The 21,228-nt window shown below is 42.3% G+C and overlaps 1 protein-coding gene across 2 annotated transcripts in view; it reads right to left on the reverse strand.

Moving 5' to 3' along the window:
* Nucleotides 1-12,374, reverse strand: part of nipsnap1 (nipsnap homolog 1 (C. elegans)) — a 45,366-nt gene extending 32,992 nt beyond the window's left edge. For both annotated transcript variants that reach the window (XM_072248025.1, XM_072248026.1), the window contains exons 1-4: nucleotides 12,178-12,374; nucleotides 7,646-7,779; nucleotides 7,500-7,545; nucleotides 4,328-4,422 (exon numbers count right to left, since the gene is read on the reverse strand). In XM_072248025.1, coding sequence (XP_072104126.1) covers nucleotides 4,328-4,422; nucleotides 7,500-7,545; nucleotides 7,646-7,779; nucleotides 12,178-12,257 — 355 coding nt within the window. In that variant the 5' untranslated portion in view covers nucleotides 12,258-12,374. The remainder of the gene's footprint in view (nucleotides 1-4,327; nucleotides 4,423-7,499; nucleotides 7,546-7,645; nucleotides 7,780-12,177) is intronic.
* Between the last annotated feature and the right edge of the window lie 8,854 nt (nucleotides 12,375-21,228).

Here is a 21,228-nt window from a genome sequence, read left to right on the forward strand (position 1 = left end):
TTTCCAAAAGCTCCAGTACATCCTCTTTCTTAATGTCTATATGCTCAAGCTTTTCAATCCGCTGTAAGTCATCCCTACAATCGCCAAGATCCTTTTCCGTAGTGAATACTGAAGCAAAGTATTCATTAAGTACCTCTGCTATCTCCTCCAGTTTCATACACACTTTTCCACTGTCACACTTGATTGGTCCTATTCTCTCACATCTTATCCTCTTGCTCTTCACATACTTGTAAAATGCCTTGGGGTTTTCCTTAATCCTGCTCACCAAGGCCTTCTTATGGCTCCTTCTGGCTCTCTAATTTCATTCTTAAGCTCCCTCCTGCTCGCCTTATAATCTTCTAGATCTCTATCATTACCTAGTGTTTTTGAACCTTTCGTAAGCTTTTCTTTTCTTCTTGACTAGGTTTTCAACAGCTTTTGTACACCACAGTTCCTGAACCTTCCCCTGTCTCATTGGAACATACCTGTGCAGAATGCCCATACAGGACACCTGCACTGAGGATGGTAGAGAGGGAGGAGTGGTTGTGCACCTGACAATGTGAGGTCTGTTGGTTAGGATGTCCAACACCCAGTGGCACGCTGGTGCGTTTAGACTGAGGAGTAGGAGTTTGTTCACCAAGGACTGTGGAACAATAGTGTCGAATGCTGAACTGAAATCCAGAGACAGCATAAGTGTCCTTGTTTTCAAGGTGTGTCCGATCCAGGTGCATGACAGATGCTATGCCATCTGTTGTAGAGCGGTTCTGTCGGTAAGCATATTGGTTAGAATCTGATTGGCAGGAATGGGGTTTTTGATGTGTGCCCTTGCCAGCTGTTCAAATCACTTCATGATGATCAGAGCTAGTGCTACTGGGCGGTAGTCATTTAGTTCTGAAGGTGTAGAGTTCTTTGGTACAGGGATGAAGGTGGCAGATTTGAAACATGTGGGAACAGCAGCATGGGTGAATGAAGGATTGAAGAAGTCCATGAAGACATTAGTGAGCTGGCGTGCGCATTCCCCAAGTACTCTGGCCCGGCTGCCTTTTGGGGGTTCACTTGCTGCAGAGCGGTTCTCACGTCTGCTGCTGTTACACAGTGGCGGCACCCCTGGGAGCAGAGTAGCTCTCATGGCCGGCAGAGTGTTGCATGCCTTGAAGCACGCATGGAAGTTGATTAGGACGTCAGAGAGGATGGTATCGCTGGTACAGTCAGTAATGCCCTTGATCTGCAGCCATGTACACCGGGGATGATTACCAGAGAGAGGTGTTCCTGGATTTTTGTACATAGGCAGCCTTTGCACTCTTGATGCCGAAGATGAAGTTTCTTCTGTCTGGTCTGAGAGCTGGCTGTCACCAGACTTGAAGACAGTGTCACAGGCTTCTGGTATGGAGTGAACCTCTGCATTAAGCCAGGGCTTTTGGTTGGGCTATGAGATAACCTTTCTTGAGGTACCAACATTGGCTATAAACATACTGATGTTTCCGATGACAGGTGAGACATATTACTCACAGTCTGGTGGCCTCCTTGAACACCTGCCAATTGGCCTGTTGAAAAACAGTCCTGGAGCATAGAGACTGCCTCATTAGACCAGACAGTGATGGTCTTCATGACTGGTTTCTCCATTTTTAGCATTTATGTTGGGATTAACATTAGGGAGATGCGGCCAGAGAGGTCAAGATGAGAGTGAAAGTACGTTGTCTGTTTGTATAAACGTGGTCCAGTCTGTTTGTGCTCTGGGTGGCCATGGTGATGTGTTGATGGAATTTGGTCGAATGTCTTGTAGGTTAACATGATTGACGTCTCCTGCAATTATGAAGAGACCATTCGGATGCTTTTCTTTTGTAGAGAGCTGATGGCACTGCAAAGCTCTCCCAGTGCAACCTTGATATTCACCCTTGGGGTGGGAGGAGGGATGCAGATAGGGGTGATGAACACAACAATAAACTCCCTCAGCAGTTAATGTGGCTGGCATTTAATTGTAAGATGCCCAATTTCCCTAGCACACTGACTGTTAACTACAGATGAGTTTGTGCACCAACCTTTGTTAATGTACACACGTATTCCACCCTCTTTGGATTTCCCCAACGAGGAGTTCCTGACCGTGTGGAACAGAGTCACCCCGTCAAACTGAAATGCTGAGTCAGGCATGATGTTGCTTAGCCACGTTTCGGTGAAAATGAGAACGCAGCAGTTTCTCATCTCTCTCTGTGTGTTCGTTCTCAGTAAGTCCATTTTATTATTTAGCAGGCGGGCGCTGGCCAGGAAATGTGATGGTACCACCAGCCTGATCGGGTTAGCGCTAGCCTCACTAGTGCCCCAGCTCTCTTGTCGTCTCTCTGCTTCCTCTCATACACCACCGTTTAGGCCAGATCGCTGTCACTGGGTCTGGTGTCCGTTAACCCTGCAGCCGGCGGATTAAATGTAATTTTGTCCAAGAGTTCAGCGGAGCTTTGGTTGACTGAAACCCTTGACTAGAAACTTTGAAGTACTATCTAAGAATCCGAAGCTAGCGCCATCAGTGGGAGCTGGAGTAGTCACTGCATCCCTGCACGCCACCATCTTCACTGGCAGGGACCCTGAGGCTGGCCAGCCAAGACCCGTTTCTTACCATTGCAGCACCACGTGAGAACTGCACTTGTCCTGAGGAAGTACACCCGAAGGAGTAGCTCTAGTATTTGAGCTAGAGTTCAAAGCTTCCCCCACTTAGTTACCTTCCCCCCCACTTGGTTTCAGTGTGTAATCTTTCCTCACCCCCCCCCAGCTTCTTATTCTAACTTCAACCCCCTTCCTTTTCAGTCCTGATGAAGAGTCATTGCTCTTCATCAATTGTTTTCTTCCCTTTCACAGATGCTGCCTGACCTGCTGAGTTCTGCCAGCATTTTTTGTGTCTTGCTTTGGAAATACTTGGAGTCACCACAAAATACAAGGAAGAATGGTAGCTTCTTGATCTTATGCTCCAGGAAAGAACTACCCAAAAGGCAAAGTTCAGGGTCGTAAAAGAGATGTAAGAACAAGATGTTTAGGGTTAAGAACATCTCATGGTGCTTGTTGAGAGAGATAAAGAAGCAAATTTGCAGGTAGGTTATGGGGATGTGCAATATCTTTCATGTGATGATATTAAAATTAGACATTATTACTCAAAGGTCATTTGGGACAACAAATAAAGGGAAGAGAAAACAATGAATTGCAAATAAAATCTTTGAGCAGTGCATTCTTGTTCTAACCAGGAACGAGGCATTGCCTGAGCGAAGACAAGTTAATCAAGAGGGTGATAAAGAAGGCAGACAGCATTTTTTCCTTCACTGGGTGAGGCATTGAGTATAAAAGTTGGTAAGTTATATTGCAGCTGTATAAAAGTTTAGTTAGGCCCCAGTTGGAGTAACGTGTGCAGTGCTGGTTGGTGGCTTCAGGAAGGATGTGGAGGCTTTGGAGGGAGAGATTCACCAGAATGTTGTCTAGATTGGAGCATATTGAGCTATAAAGGGATTGGATATTTTGTGTCTTGCTTGAATTTCCAGCATCTGCAGATTTCCTCGTGTTTGCGTGGATAAATTTGGACTGCTTTCTCTGGAGTGTCAGAGCTGGGGGGCAACCTCAAGTATCCTTCTTCCATGTTGAAAATGTCAAGCACAAGGCGGCTTAGCTTTAAGGTGGGAGGGATGAAGCATTTAAAGGTGGTGGTGGGGGGGGGTACAAGCTGGTATGATATATCTATTTCTGAGGCAGTTAGAGCAGGACATAAGCAGGCGGGGACAGGGAAGGCTACGGACCAAGTGCAAGCAGATGGTATTAAAATGTACACTGACATCATGGGCCAGAAACCCCGACTTAACGCACAGAGCAATTTACAATGACCAACTAACCGATACATCTTTAGACTACAGGAAGAAACAGGAGCACTCAGAGGAAACCCCATGCATTGCACGGGGAGGACACCGGGATCGAACTCTGAAGCCCCAAACTGTAATTACGCCGCACAAACCACTGCGCCCGTCATGGCGCCTAGGGGCACTAAGCAGAACACCAAGGTCGCTGGAGTTGGCTCCGGCTTTTGTGAGGATAGTGGGGTGGAACATTACTTTTCTGTCAGGCTGCGAAGGCTGCTCTGTCAATCAATGGTCAACTGTGACACCACGTCATGCTCGCCCCCCCCTGCCCCCCCGTGGGCATCGCCTGAACAAATAACTAGCCAGACTCCATAGTGAGCAGCCGAGTCACAGGCTCGGTCAGGAAGCTGAGCGTCCACCTGAGGTCAGGAATGATTATGATCATCTAAATAATGATAATTAAACCAAAGGTGAGAAGGACAGTTAGGACGAACTAAATTAAGTCTGGATAGTAGAATTACCTGCTTGATCCTGCTCACCGTACCATGTATTCCAGCTTCCTACAATCTCACACGGGTAGTCAGGATCATTGTGTAGCTTTTGCAATATTTTCTCCCTGCGGTCATTAACAAAAGGTTTTATTTTTAACCCAACTGCAAACAATCTAGATCTGTGCACACCAAATGCTTCCTTAAGTAGGCTTGTACATAAACATAAATAGTGCAATACAAAAATATGTTATGGAAAAAATATATTTCCAATTTTCTTAGTAATGTACATATGTATTGATTAGGTTATGAATTTTACAAACAACCCAATGTAAACCGAAAACATATGTTGGCTAGTATTAGAGAGAGAATAGAAAGAATACTACAAATTCTTCAGAGCACAATGTTAACTGCAAATAATTTGCCAGGACCTGAAGGGTTAAGTGGCCCAACAAGGACAACCAACGATGAAAAAACTATTGAAACTCAGCAAGCCAGATTGGAAAATTTTGTGGTTTGGGAACTGGGTATGGAAAAACGTATGCAGTTGTAAGCAGATACATTTTCTACTAGTTTACCACATTCTTTTTGCACTTGCTCAGAAAGGATTAGGAAGTGATCACATTTAGATTTCGAAATGATTCACAGCTGGGTTGTCAGAGTACCTCGCTACTAATTTCCTCTGCTGGTTGCTGCAAGGGGTTTACATAAATTTTGTTCTGTGTGAATCATATGGAGTGAGTCAAGCAGAAGAGATTAGACAAACCCTACACAACACCAACCACAGCTAGGAATGGCAAAGGTCATTGGGATCCACTTGACAAAAGCCTAGCAATCCAATGATTGTGCAAATCCCAACACTGTAATTGTAAAAGCCGCTGATATGTGGGCTGTCTTCCATAATATGAAAACCCAACTGGCCTACATATACCTTTTGCTTGGCTTTACAAAATATAATCCAGATTTAATGTATCACTGATGTCAAATATCCTCTGCTTTTGTTTAGAAAGTAACCAAGTTCTAACACAATAACTTAAAACAAAATAGGAAGAGAAAAGGCAGAATGGCTCGAGTGCTTCATCACCACCTTGAGATTCCCTGCCTCCCATCACTGAAAAAAAACATTATCACAACAAGGACAATACCTTTTCAAGAAGGCCAAATCTTTTCAAGGCATCTAGGAATATGAGTTTAAAATGATCCTGTCAGTATTGCTGGGAACAAGTATATTTTACAAATTACAAAACACTTGGTAGAGAAAGCAAAACAGACATTAACCTGCAGGTGTTTTTGAGTATGGGTTTCTTGGACTGCATATATTATACAGAAGTCAGATGAAATCACTCACATCACATAAAACTAGGTAAACAAAAAGATGTACATTTAGGCGACGTGCCAAAATTATAATTTACACACAGTTCTGTGCACTCTGGTCAAGCCAAGTAATCATTTATATTTGATATGAATTTATATAGAATTATACAAACATACAGCGGTGAGTGTTTTTGGAATTCAAAGGAATCAGCTTTCTTGTTTCAACAAGCACCACCTATAAAGGTTCCTTTGTTTAATAGCAGTCAACATCAAATCGTCACAATTGTAAAAAATGTTGTTTACAGACTGATATCTCTTTAGGATAGTTTTAATAGAGACAGCCAATGTGAACCATGTCTGCACTTGACCTACTAAATTTAGTTCCTCATCAAGGGGAAATTCAACATCCCAACAAAGAAATGCACTCATGATTCTTCAAGCAGAGCAAGATCGATAGATAGTTAAAAACTGAGCCAATGTTCATTTGTAATTTGACTAAAACAAATGCAGGCAATAATGTTCCAATTGTTCCATAATTTCCCGTAAAGGTGTATAAAATTCAAATAAGCATGCAGGAAGTAGTCCTGTGCTGGGGAATAGGGTTAACTGGAAAATAAAACTGCAATTAACTTAACTTTAAAGAAAATGCCCGTAACATTGATAGTGAGGAGGAGAGATTTGGACTGTAGAAGGATTCAGCTGGTGTGGTCAGCTGCACAGAAAAGTTGTGAGTGGAATTTAGCTCATCAAAGTGTCGGGTAATGCACTGAGGGAATATCGTAAGAAGATATGTGTATAAACAATAAACGCAAGGAACAAAAGAAATTTAGAGCATATGTTTTCAGCGAACCTTAAATATAGCCAGTCAATTCAATTCAAGTGGAATGCTTTTTTTTGTATGGGCATAGAATACAAGATTAAGAGGTTATGAGTACTATGTTCAGTCTAGTCACCATGTTGCAGGGACGAAGTCATTTTTGTAGGAGAGAGTGTTATGAAAATTTACGAGGGCATGGGTGGGGCTGGAAAATTTTCATTCAGGAAACTTAGACAAGCTGGCCTTGTTTCTTTTGGACCCGAAGAGAATGAGAACATATTTAATTGAAATGTACTAAATGATGAAAGGCCTTGAAGATTAAAATGCAAGAACTATTAGGGTGCTCAAAAACCATGGGGCAAAGATTTAAAAGATTTGGTGGAAGGATTAGGAGGGAGATGAGGGTGAGAGGAACCTGGACTGGAACTCACTGAATGAAAAGGTGGTAGAGGAAGAACCATTCATTATGCTCCAGTGCAAACTTGAGGAGCCCTGCAGTGTGGAGCTACAACCTAGAGTTATCTGCCTCCCGGGCATTAGGCTGGAAGCCCGTTTATCCCCACTGACACCGACATGATTGTCTGAATGAGCTTTTGCTGAGTCGTACATTATCTCAGCAACAACTACCTGCATTTGCATAGCATTGTTCAGTCGATGGAATACCCTAACGTACTTCACAGGTGCTTTATCTAACAATACTTAACACTGAGCCACTCAAGAAAATATCATGGTGGATAACCAAAAGCTTTGATTGCTGGGGGAAAAAAATAAGGGGTCTTAAAGGAGAGAATGGGAACTGAGAAAATAAGAGAGGAAATTCCAGAACTCCGGACCTCAGCAGCTGAAAACGTGGTGATTAAAATGGGAAATGTCCAGGATATCACAATTAATGTGGCTGAGAATCCTCACAGGATAGACTAATTATAGACACAAACAGTGGTGGGAATATGTAATATATTCCAATGTGGAGGAATCCTAGTGTGAAAATAGTAAACAAAATGCTACATCACTCTTTCAAAGATCATGGGCACTGTCTGAATAAAATCAACTGATTTTCAAGAGATTGGAACTTACGATAAGCTGTTGTAGGCATCTAAACACTCTGGCTTCACATTATGAACTAAGACAAAAACAAAAAATGTTTCAGTATAATTTGAACAACCAGTTGACTTTTGATAATAGTGAGTAACAAGCATCGGCAGAAGCTTTTTTCCACTTACATTGCATTTTGTACAAATTACTGGTTTCCTTCTTGGAAAGGAGATTGGAGTGAGCATCCTTTCTTTGATTTACTCTGTGGACAAATAACGATCGAAACCACCCTTTGTCATTTTTCTCTTCTTTACTACTTGCCCTGTAAAAGCAAGGAGAAAAAATAAGTTAGATGTGCGTTCACAGACTAGGAATGGCGAAGCCTAATTGTGGAGTGATTTTGCCCAGAGGCCAGTGTCGCTCCCCCTATTCCTTCATGCTCTGACTAATCAAGAATCTATCAGCCTCTGACACATCGAAGTGGAAAAATATTTCAGCTTCTTTGTGCAAATGAAGCACAGTATTCCATGCATTACTCGGTAACGGGGCTATTTCCAGGCTGCAGCTGAATCAAAACAAAGGCACAGCAAGGACAAATCACACAGATGCACATTAATCCTCCCTCTTCACAGCTACCCTTTGATGAGTATCAGATGGCCATCTTAAATAGGCCTTGGCTGTCACTTGGAAGACAGCCTACCAAGGACTGTATCTTTCCTTCATCGTTGAAAGGTCCTTTGATGTAATAAAATAGAATTTTGCAAAACCCAGAAGAAATATAAACTTTCAACTGAGCGCAAGTTTTGGTTCTAAGGGGTCGGGTATCTAGCGAAGAATCTGGCAGCTGATGGGCATCAGAAATTCACTATGTAGTTTTCAGGACACAGTAGGATTAAAGCAAATCAAGTATTTAGTTACTTTTGGATTGTTTGGAAAATGTGTCTGAACTTTATAATAATGCATCTGCAAAAAATAATTATTGTGATATTTAAGGAAAAGATGGCAAAATATCTATCCATTTGGTGATATTTAATAAATAATTGCTGTCCACACATTAACTTGCCATATTTTCCATGGTAAAGAAAAACAAAATGTGCTAAATTCTGTTTCAGTCTTCCCTGAGTTCACCATATCATTAATGTAATCAGAACAAAGGCTTCAAAAAGAACAAAATCATAAATTAGATAGAGGTAATCTAGTCTGATTTTGAATGAAACATAGAAACATAGAAAATAGGTGCAGGAGTAGGCCATTTGGCCCTTCGAGCCTGCACCGCCATTCAGTATGATCATGGCTGATCATCCAACTCAGAACCCTGCACCAGCCTTCCCTCCATTCCCCCTGATCCCTTTAGCCACAAGGGCCATATCTAACTCCCTCTTAAATATCGCCAATGAACTGGCCTCAACTGTTTCCTGTGGCAGAGAATTCCACAGATTCACCACTCTCTGTGTGAAGAAGTTTTTCCTAATCTCGGTCCTAAAAGGCTTCCCCTTTATCCTCAAACTGTGACCCCCTCCTTCTGGACTTCCCCAACATCCGGAACAATCTTCCTGCATCTAGCCTGTCCAATCCCTTTAGGATTTTATACGTTTCAATAAGATCCCCCCTCAATCTTCTAAATTCCAATGAGTATAAGCCTAGTTGATCCAGTCTTTCATCATATGAAAGTCCTGCCATCCCAGGAATCAATCTGGTGAACCTTCTTTGTACTCCCTCTATGGCAAGAATGTCTTTCCTCAGATTAAGGGGCCAAAACTGCACACAATACTCCAGGTGTGCAGAGATAATCTGAATAAAAATTAAGACCATAAGATATAGGAGCAGAATTAGGCCATTTGCCCCATCGTGTCTGCTCTGCCATTTCATCATGGCTGATCCATTTCCCCTCTCAGCCCCAGTCTCCTGCCTTCTCCCCTTATTCCTTCATCCCCTGACTAAACAAGAATCTATCAATCTCTGACTTAAATATATCTAAAGACTTGGCCTCCACAGCTGCCTGTGGTAATGAATTCCACAGATTCACCACTCTTTGGCTAAAAAAATTCTTCCTCATCTCTGTTCTAAAAGCACACCCCTTTATCCTGAGGCTCTGCCCTCAGGTCCTAGACTCTCCCTCCATAGGAAACATTCTCTCCACATCCACCCTATCAAGGCCTTTCACCATTCAATAGGTTTCGGTGAGGTCACCCCTCATTCTAACGAATTCCAGTGAATACAGGCACAGAGCCAACAACTGCTCTGCTCATGACAAGACTTCCAATCCCAGAAAAATTTATTAAATGTTTCCGTGTTAACGTATTTGATGCATCAACTAAACAGAGGATATTTATCAAATAATTTGACTTAAAAACAGTTTAATCAGAAAAGCAAAAATATAAAAAGTCTTTACCTTTACACTGCAGTCTTTGCATTACAATATCTTTTCTTTAAACCACATTGTAAATATTGTCATAGTTCACACAACAAAGTTGTGTTGCTACTAATCAAGTGGTTATTATCACTTAATACTAAAACCAACCAAAGCAATGAAAGGGAAAGATATTCTACTAAAAATATGTCTACCGTTGAAATTTCTATTACCTCTTCAACATTAATGTCTGTTCACAGGCACAATTGAAAATACAGTCTGGAAAATGATTTCAGTCTAAAATGTGACATTAAAGTTTTGAGTATATATATATATGCCCTGACATATGCTTATTATTATTTATCTAATTGTTATCTTAATGTTAAGAAATTGAGAAGCAAGTATTTTATGCTAATATTAGAAAGATTTCAGAAGCAAAATATTTTTGACCAAAATTAATGGTTGCTTTCTGCACTCCAATACTTAGCATTAAAAGTGAGTAAAGTTTTCAAGTCAAGTTCAAGTTTATTGTCATCTGACTATACACATTTACAACCAAATGAAATTTCCTCCCCCAGACCACAGTGCACCCACAAATACATCTGACTATACACATATACAACCAAATGAAACTTCCTCCCCCAGACCACAGTGCACCCACAAATACATCTGACTATATATATATACAACCAAATGAAACTTCCTCCCCCAGACCACAGTGCACCCACAAATACATCTGACTATACACATATACAACCAAATGAAACTTCCTCCCCCAGACCACAGTGCACCCACAAATACATATATCACACACATCAAATATTACCACAAATAAGTTATTAAAATATAATTCAAGATGCATGTAAATGCACAGCAAAGGTAAACAATAAACACCCATCTTAGTGATGAGACTCGGTGGCGGCAGAAGGCGTAGAGCAGGGGTCGGCAACCTTTTTGCCTCTGTGGGCCGGATTGCATATTAATGAGCAGACGGTGGGCCAGATAAATGCCATAAAAAACTTGAAATATGGGAATTATCCATTTAAATACATCTAGGTATGTTTTGCCTCAAGTTAATGAATAATGCATGCTAGAAAATCATTTGTGCTTAAGGTTGCCTACCCCTGGCGTAGAGGAAGAAGCTGTTAACCAGTCTGGCAATCCTAGTCCTGATGCTCCTGTACCTCCTTCCTGATGGTAGTGGGCAAAAGAGGTAGTGAGATGGGTGGTAGGGATCCTCAACAACACTTCGGGCTCCTTGTATACAACGTTCCCAGTAAATGTCACAAATAGGGGACAGGGAGAACTACTCTTAAAACAAATATCAGCAAACATGTTAAGAATTGGACTTGTTTTCTTTTAATTTTCCTTATCAGAGTAAAACCTTGGGACCTAATAACGTTGAGTATTAACAGACATGGAGCTGAAGTCACTCAAGTGCACGAGCCAACTAAATTCTGTCAACAACAAGCCACCACATCGTCCGATCACAAGTGCTTCACCAAAGACAGCTTTTATCAGACCCCACAGCTCATTGGAACTGCTGGTCTACATGTAAGCAATTAATTCGATCATTCTCCAAACATCTTTTCCCTAGAGAAGGGTTTCCAAGGATTTGAAAGTATATAGATCACACACTTTAGATATGCTAGTTGGATGTGATCTTAGCCTAGTTATATCAACTATTACCACAGAAACACACACGAAATTTCAAACTAATAATGATCATGGATTAAATGGCAAACCCCTCTCATTTCAGAAAAATTTAACATTAATATCTGAAATCGGGATACATTTTCACTTTAATTAACTTTGGTGCTTAAAAAAAACCCTAGTTTCTGAACAAAAACTCCAGTTACATGTGAATGCCTAATCAGTTCAAAACAATGAAGAGAATATGCGTTTATTTCAACGATACTTTTCTTTGTTTTGAACGTCTTTGAAAAGTAATCAGTTTTCATTGCCAGATAATCATCATTGAAACCTCAAAATAGCAAACAATAAAATGTCTAAGCACCACCGTAATTACACCAACTTAAATAAATTGAGAAAGTGAGAGAACCCCGACTCACATGCATAAAACTAAGTTCCCACTGGCAGGCTACACCAAGAAAGTAAACGAGCCTGGCTTTGGGAGAATCTGGCTACAACCATGACAGTGTAGCAAAGTACCAACTTTAATTGGTTACATTTACTCGGTATTCTGAAAGAGAATGGCAGCGATATTTTTATCTGAAGAGAACACAGGGAGCGGGCGACAATGATTCCAGGAGCGGAGCATTCGACCGGACCTGTTCCGCACAGTCCTGTCTGGCAATGGACAGGTAACATGGACAAGTCAGGGACGCAGGCCACACAGCCGCACACTACCTGGTGAAAGTCAGCGCCACCGAGCCCCGCGTTAACATCGTCGGCGATTTCCATATCCGAGCAGGCCACATCGCCGCCATCTTCCTGTCTCTCTGGTGGAAAGGTCAGCGTTTGTGTGTGTGTGTTTTTTTTTGCCAAGGTCTGCCAAAGTCCTCTCGGCGAACGTCGTTCAGCAGGGAACGTGAGCGCCACAGCTGTGCTCGTAGGCAGGAAATGGGAAATGCTGTGCTCCTGTTCCCGTCTAACTATCATTAGAGGGATAATGCTATGTGATGTTTGAGATGTTTTGAAACCTAATTGTTTTCATCCCTAGAAACAACAGGAATGCACGCTTTTCAAATCTATTTCACAATCTTTGAATATATACATTTCTGTAAATATTGGAATAGGAACATTTGTGGTGTTTGATATTGGGCCAGATTTTTTTTCATGTTCTGATCATGGTGCTCAACACACAACTTCAGATAGGAGCAGATGCACATTAAATCTAAAAAAAAATGTTTCTTGATTTGTGGAGAAACTGGATATTGCTATCAAAATTACGGTGGGATTCTCTCCATGTTTGGATGCAAAGATTTGTCTCCATCTTGCATTTCTTTCATGAAAGGGTGGTAAAGGGGTTTGTTTTGCTGCTGCTGTTTTGTTTTATTCTGCTGCTGCTGACGATTCTTGTGCTGTTCTGCTCAACGTCGCGGGCAGGCTATGTTGGCACCTGAATCTGTGGTGAGACTTGCATGCTGCCCCCAGCACATCGTTGGGTGTTCAGCTGTTTACACAAATGGCACACTTCACTTAAGTTTTGATGTGTGTGTGTGAGAGAGAGATTTAAAGAAAATCTAAATGAATCAATACTAGACTTCTGGTAGGACCACCTGGGAGCGGAACCCTGCCTTTCAGGCAGCCCCCTTACAGTGTCTTGATCACCTGGCTGTGGGAGGACTATCTTCTCTCTCTGACTTTCCCTGATCAGATATACGTGCCTGCTGTTTTGCTCTGTCCCTCAGTGCATTAACCTGATTACAGTGGTTCTTCACATCTCCATATAGTCTTACTAAATTGGCTTCTTCTTCTTCTTCTTCTTCAATTTCTGTCATCTCACGTCCTTCAGTTGCTGTCTTTGCCCCATGATCTGCTTACTCATTCCATTTCTGTACCTCACTCTCCCCTTTCTGGCGTACCTTTATTTTAATTGCTGCTACCTCTGCCGGCCATTGCACTAAATCTACTAGCTCCTGACCGTGGCTGGCCCCAATCTTTGGGACCTTCTGACATGAGTTATGCCTGTTGTCCCATCTCTTACCCATGCTTGGGGCTGCTGTCTCTGTGAGCCATGCTGTCTGCTCTGGAGATTGTACATGTTCCCTGTTCCTGTCTTGTCCATGTTATTTCTCCTTTTCCTGAGTCAATGACAGCACCTGTCTTACTTGGTGTCTTATCTCCAGACACATCCTGCCCCTGCCTGGGGCGGCTACATTCTGGTTGTTTGTCCATCTTGTTGGCTGCAGCCACTCATTGATACTACTGTGTTTCTTGTATTGACTGTGATTACCTGCAAGAAAATGAACCTCAGGGTTGACCTATACGTACTTTGATAATGCATTTACTTTGAACTTTGAACAGACACTTTATTTTGACCTTAGAAAAAATTACTAGGCAGGCAGAGAAATATTCAAAATCTCCTTATTAAAAACACAGCCTTTCCATGGCCCCTTAGAGAATTTCTGGCCCATAATCACTCAAGGTGGAGAAGGAATATTTGACCTATTGACGATCTGGAACCCATTCAATGGGAGCATGGATAAATCCTGTGTAAATAGTGGAGTGAACACTCCACCTCCAACCTGATGGCATGAACATTGACTTCTCAAGCTTCTGCTAATGCCCCACCTCCCCCTCGTACCCCACCCGTTATTTATTTATTTATTTATTTATTTATATACAGGATTTCCCCCGCCATCCGAAGGTAGAGCGTTCCTATGAAACGGTTCGTAAGCCGGAATGTCGTAAAGCGAAGAAGCAATTACCATTTATTTATATGGGAAAAATTTGTGAGCGTTCGCAGACCCAAAAATAACCTACCAAATCATGCCACATAACACATAAAACCTAAAATAACAGTAACATATAGTAAAAGCAGGAATGATATGATAAATACACAGCCTATATAAAATAGAAATACTTTTCCACAATCATTGCCTGAACTGTTCTCCGTAGCGAAAGTCTCACACAGGCGCTGTCGGCAAAAACACAGCCCAAGAGCTTTTGGCAGCAAATCTCACGCAAGCGCTCTTGGCAAAAACACTTTCTCCAGTAACCTTTAAGCTATGAAGCTGCCAAACCATACCAAATATGCATAAAAATACACAGCTGATATAAAGTAGAAATAATGTATGTACAGTGTAGTATCACTTACCGGAATTGGGACAGCGCCGAACACGCTGATGATGGTGTGTTAGACTGAGTCGTCGCAGGTTGGGGTGGTGCAGTGGCCCCCACCCTCCGGGCAGTGAACCAATACCGATCTGTGAAGCATGCAGGGGTAAAATGGTAGTCGGGAGGCACACAGCACATCTTTAAGAAAAAAGCGGAAATAAACATGCTAATTAATTAGGTGCCGCCCGGCACGTAATTGTCAGCCCAGAGCAGAGGCGATTGCCGATTGCGTCGTCTCTGATCTGGGCTGACATTTATGTGCTGGGTGGCACCTAATTAATTAGCATGTTTATTTCAGCTTTTTTCTTAAAGGTGTGTTGTGTGCCTCCTGGCTACCGCTGCATTCTCTGCGAATTGGTATCTGTCCGCAGGTTAGGGTGGTGGGACACTGGAGTGTCATCTCATCATCGTCTGTTTCCATTAGGGCAGGCAGGTCATCTTCTTCTATCTCTGCCTGCCTCGATGTCGAAGGTGGAGGTTCGTCGTCTGCTGTGGCTGATGTGGAAGGCTTGCTTGACTGCGTAGCCTCGCGCATTTTTAGATCATACAGTTCTTTGTAAGGACTCAAACCATCAAGCAAATATGCCCTAAACCGACATACCCTTTCAAAATTAAAGTCGTACTTTATCATCACTCATTCGGTTTTGATTGTTATTCTTTCTTCTTCCAATTGCAGCAGCTCTTCATCTATCAGTTCTTGGTCATGGGATGGCAAAATCTCTTCAACATCATCTTCATCAGCTTCCACAAGCCAAACTCACTTTGTCCTTACTTCGTTCACCACGATCGAAACGCTTAATTATGTCTAGTTTTACGCTAAGTGTAACACCCTTACGAGCTCTTTCAGGCTTTTCCAATACCTTAGAACTCACCTTGCTAACAGCTGCTCACAGGCACGTGTTTAAGCAATGCTGGTGAAAATGCCGTTCCGAATCCGGGAGAGAGCGGCTGCTCGGGGTGCACGGCGCGCTGCTTTTTTATCGTGCGCTCCCTTTTTTCGTCACAGTGAAAACACCTGTTAGCGAAAACAGGGAACTAATATAGGTCTTTCGTAATGGTGAGGTTTCGTAAAGCGAACGTTCGAAAAGCGGGGGACCCCTGTACACACGTTCTTTTCCTCTCTCTCCTTTTTCTCCCTCTGTCCCTCTCACTATACCCCTTGCCCGTCCTCTGGGCTTCCCCCTCCCCCTTTCTTTCTCTCTAGGCCTCCTGTCCCATGATCCTCTCATATCCCTTTTGCCAATCACCTGTCCAACTCTTGGCTCCATTCCTCCCCCTCCTGTCTTCTCCTATCATTTCGGATCTCCCCCTCTCCCCCCCACTTTCAAATCTCTTACTAGCTCTTCTTTCAGTTAGTCCTGACGAAGGGTCTCAGCCCAAAATGTCGACCGTACCTCTTCCTAGAGATGCTGCCTGGCCTGCTGCGTTCACCAGCAACTTTGATGTGTGTTACCCCTTTAACCGTTCCCCCTTCAGAAACAGCCCCACCCCTCTGTGGCAGGTCTGCAATCCCCAATGTGGCCTTAACAGCCACCTCGGCATCCTCAGAATCTGGATGAATGGGGGATGCCATGAACTCCCAAGGACTATCTAAAAGGGAACAGAAGACCATTTTCACAATTTCTGCTAATTGACCACTTAAGCTCTGAAAAAATTCTCATTTTAAGTGCAAAGTCTAATTGTTGGAAATATTAAAAACCACCTTTAAAAAGGTAACTTTCTATTTCTTCTTTCTCCCTTGATGTGTTTTCCCCTTTCTTTACAAATGTACCTGATTAGACAGTGAATTCACCTACTGTAACTTTCTCCTGTCTCAAGTGAAGAGAAAACAAGGAATTAAAAACAAAACGCTTTATGAACTTTCCAGCAATGAGAATGTACTTGAGATGGTTGTCATTTTAAAGAGTGCTTACTCCTGAAATGCACAGCCACGATGAGATCAATGTACTGCTATCGTGCAAGTACACCAACCGCCTACCTTGATGGTGACAAGATGACAAAATGCTATTTCTGCCAAACAACTGGCGGAGTAATTTAATTTTAATTTTATGTATATCTAACTGAATCTGTTATTCGCCTGAGCTGATTTACTGCTTGCTCAAGTATGTGGCCCCAACCTGAAATTCAGGCCAGTTGCCTGGGCTGTAAACAAGAATGACTTAATTCTGCTCTTGTGACAGCTCACCTATTGCCAAAACCTTCCTCTAGTTGCTTCGAGGCAAATATTTCACAGCACCATGGGGTGGACTGAGTCCTTCTCCCATCTGCAAACTTGAGTTTTATCGGAATATTGTTGTCTAAATCTTTACATGCATTGTGCTGTATTTACCCATTACATTTGTGCTGATTTTGGTTTCAACTTAATAACATCTTGATTTTTAAATTCTCAATTTTGTTTTAAAAACTCCCCATTTTTTTTTACTCCATCACCTTCCTCTAATTTTCTGTAGCCCTGCAACATCTTGAGGTATCTATGATTGTCCAGTTCTGTCCTTTTCATATTCCCAAATTAAGGAGAGGGAGAGAGACGTACTCAGTGAAAATGAGACCAGCACTTGTGCAAAACTCGGAACATGGCATTAGTTTTGCTGCCAATGTCCTTCCTGCTCTCACCTTTTAATCTTCTGTCTCCAGTTCATCCTTATTTGGATCTTTCTGTCTCCACCTGAGGAGACAAGTTCACGTTACAACAGTCACTAACAAACTCACTGGAGAGACACTGAAGCTAATGGATACAGAAGTGTTGTATTCAACAAAATGAGACACTCTCTGAAGCAGAGGCTTCCTGACCCAATGTTACAAGGCATTTTTCTATGCTAAAGTTCAAGGTAACAGCAGGACAATTCTATAGTTATAATGTATCTATAATGCTCCCTTTGAATTACACACACTTCCTTCTTCGCACCCACACCCTAGATACCCAAAATAAATGATAATCAGCATTGTCTGGTTTGCAATCAACTCCAGTCAACAGTTTCAGGAAAACTATTGTTCAGAGCTGCATTTTAAATTCAATCTACAATCCACCTTCTGGTTTGAAGATTGGTTGCTGGTGAAGTAAATATTTGCTATATACCCTAACTCCAGAATACGCCCTAACAGTGACAAACATCAGTTATGTTGATATGTATGTATACTTTCTCCCGCCCCTCCCAAAAAAATGTGAACATTACCCACTCAGCAAAACCTTTTCCCAAAACCTGCGATATTAAAACAAAAGCTTTATGCAATCTTGAAAGTTTTCCCCACAGGCAGTTAACCTGATCAACCGTTCTACTTGTTCCCCCACCACCTTTATTTATTAGCCCCCCCCCACTGCGCTGCACTGTAAACACTTTAAACTACTTTTTGTAATGCTGTTTTAATGTAAACATGTATACAGTGTTGTTAAGAAGGCATATGGTGTGTTGGCATTCATCAACCGTGGGATTGATTTCAAGAGCTATGAGGTAATGTTGCAGCTATATAAGATCTTGGTCAGACCCTACTTGGAGTACTATGTTCAGTTCTGGTTACCTCACTACAGGAAGGATGTGGAAACTATAGAGAGAGTGCAGAGGAGATTTACAAGGATGTTGCCTGGATTGGAGGGCATATATTATGAGAATAGGTTGAGTGAACTTGGCCTTTTCTCCTTGGAGCGACGAGGGCGAGAGGTGACCTGATAGGGGTGTACAAGGTGACGAGGGGCATTGATTGTGTGGATGGTTGGAAGCTTTTTTCCAGGGCTGAAATGGCAAACACAAGGGGGCATAGTTTTAAGGTGCTTGGAAATAGCTACTGAGGGGATGTCAAGGGTAAGTTTTTCATACAGAGAGTGGTAGGTGTGTGGAATGCACTGCCAGCGGCGGTGGTGGAAGCGGATACAATAGGGTCTATTAAGAGCCTTTTAGATAGGTACATGGAGCTTAGGAAAATAGAGGATTATATGCTAGGGAAATTCTAGGCAGTTTCTAGAGCAGGTTACATGGTTGACACAACATTGTGGGCCGAAGGGCCTGTAATGTGCTGTTTACATTGTAAATACATGTTGGTATTGATGCATGTTTTATTCCATATCTGTACTTCTAACTTTATTTTTATATAATTATTTTTTCTGTATAATTGTCTATTTATTTTTTTTTGTTGCATGTCTCTCTCACCACACACCACAGCAAATCCCTAATACTTGCAAATGTATATGGCGAATAAAGTCGATCCTTCAGTTAAATGCAGTCTCTGTATTGGGACTGTCAAGCCCATCTGATATATTGGAAGAAGCTCTGTGAGAGAGAGGTGACCAATGACAATAAAGTTCTACTCAATGCTATTCTGTGATTGGCTGGATCTTTATGAGCAATTGTTACTCATGTATTCCATGTCATCTTCGGTCATTCAGTAACTTTTGCTGGTTCACAATGATCTACAATATTCACACCTCTAATATATTTGTTTTAGTGCCAAGTATGTCATATCTACAATATTCAACACTAATATTTCAATTATTAATTAGTTAATTTTCCAGTGCAGGTAGGTAGTACCACTCTTCTAACATTATGTAGTATTTCTGGCTATTTCATTTGGATTGCTTACTATAGCTGCAGACAGTGACAATCACATTGTGTGTTGCTACAAAAGATCACTCATAATCAAAGTGATAGCAAAAGAAATGGATATGTACTTCTAACTTCATTTTTATATAATTTTTTATTCTGTATAATTGTTGAATAATATTTTTGTTGCATGTAGTGCCAGCACACCACAGCAAATTCCTAACATGTAAATGGCAAATAAGGTTGATCTTTTATCCAAATTGTCTCCTGTAAAGACTTAATTACATTTCCCATTTCCTCGATCTCCATCATATTTTCTCTGATGATGAATTTTCCTACACAGTTGTCTCTGAGATGTCTTCCTTCACCCTTTATTATTATGGGTTTCTCCTACCATAGTTGACAGTCCTGAAATACATCTAATTTATTTTCCACACCTCTGATATTTTTTTTCTTTCTGGTCAGATCAAGGAGAAAGTTCGCCTGGAATCACATTCCACCTCACCAGCATCTGAGTACTAGATATATTTGTTTTACAATTTCTGAAACCTTTAATTAGATTTCACCTGCATCTTCTCCTCTTCTTCCCCTCCCCTTTCAGCACTCCACTGGGATCATTCCCTTCATGATGCTGATCTTCCACCTCACCAGCCAGTCCTTCTCAAAACGCTATCCCAAACGCAGGAGATTAAAGATGAACATTGTCACATGTACGTGGAAACATAAAGTGAAAATGTGTCGTTTGTGTCAGTGGTTATCATAGTCCAAGGATGTGCTGGGGGCAGCCTGCAAGGGTCGCCATGTATCTGGTGCCAGCAGAGCATGCCCACAGCTACCAACCCTAGCCTGGAATGTGGGAGGAAACCAGAGAGGCTAGAGGAAACCCACATATTCACAGGGAAAACATACTTAACTCCTTACAAAGAGCAGCAGGAATTGGACCCTAACCACTGGCTCGGTAAAGAAACGATCTAAGAGCTGTGTGACTGTGATGCATTGCTTCTCCACCATCCAGAGCTCCAGTGCTTCCAGCTGAAGCAGCAATTCACTTGCACTTGCTCCAATCTAATGCACACCGCTCTGCGGTCTCTACACTGGAGCATTGATCCATTGCTTTGTAGAACCCCCGCATATAGACGCTGAACTTCTATTTGCCTGTCATCTTAACTCATTCTCATTCTCACTCTCACTCGCCCCTTCCGGCCCCTCGAGCCGTGCCATCCAGCAACCCCCGTTTTAATTCTAACCTAATCTCAGGACGATTTATAATGACCAATTAACCTGCCAACCAGCACGTCTCTGGGACTGTGGGAGGAAACCAGAGCACCCGGAGGAAACCCATGCGGTCACGGGGAGAACGTACAAACTCCTTACAGGCAGTGGCGGGATTTGAACCCAGGTCGCTGCTACTGTAAAGTGTTGTGCTAACTGCTATGCTGCCCTCCCTTTATCCTGAAGGTTATTCTGATCTTTCTGCTTCTGTGTGTAAGTTTGAGGAACAGCCCCTCCTCTTCTGTCTAGCTACGCTCCTGGGCTCCACATCAAATTCAACAATTTGGCTTTTGTTAGGGAATGGGAACCAGTCTTCAGGAAATAAAACCTGGACACAATTTAGGGTGGCATTCTGATCTTGTCCTTCTCTATGTAGTTCCTATGGGACAGTAGATGATTATTCCTGCTATCAGCACACTGCAAAAGGTGTATCTCTGCCACTTAGAGCATAGGTCTGTTTCATCTCATAACCTTTTGGGTGGTTGTGTAATCATGGAGCCATCCTTCAGCACGAATAAAAGAGAAATATTTTAGGTTGGATGGCGGGGTGGTGATGCGTCTCTACCAAAGGAGGTGTAAGGTGCTCCTTCCCTCTGCTAGCCTGCTAGTCACCCTTGGGCAAGGTGTAGCACCTGCTTAGCCCCCATTCAGGGTCATGTGAAGCCGTAGGAGCTGGCGGTGGATGGTCCGATGAGCAGCTGGTTCATATAACAAGTCCTGGTTATGTGACCACTGACGCCAGGCAGGTAATCTCTGAAGAGTATTGATAATGGCTGGGGTCACCCATCTTGTAAAGACACTGCCCACAAGAAGG

The sequence above is a fragment of the Mobula birostris genome, chromosome 31 (assembly GCF_030028105.1).
Source record: "Mobula birostris isolate sMobBir1 chromosome 31, sMobBir1.hap1, whole genome shotgun sequence".
Taxonomy (NCBI): Eukaryota; Metazoa; Chordata; class Chondrichthyes; order Myliobatiformes; family Myliobatidae; genus Mobula; species Mobula birostris.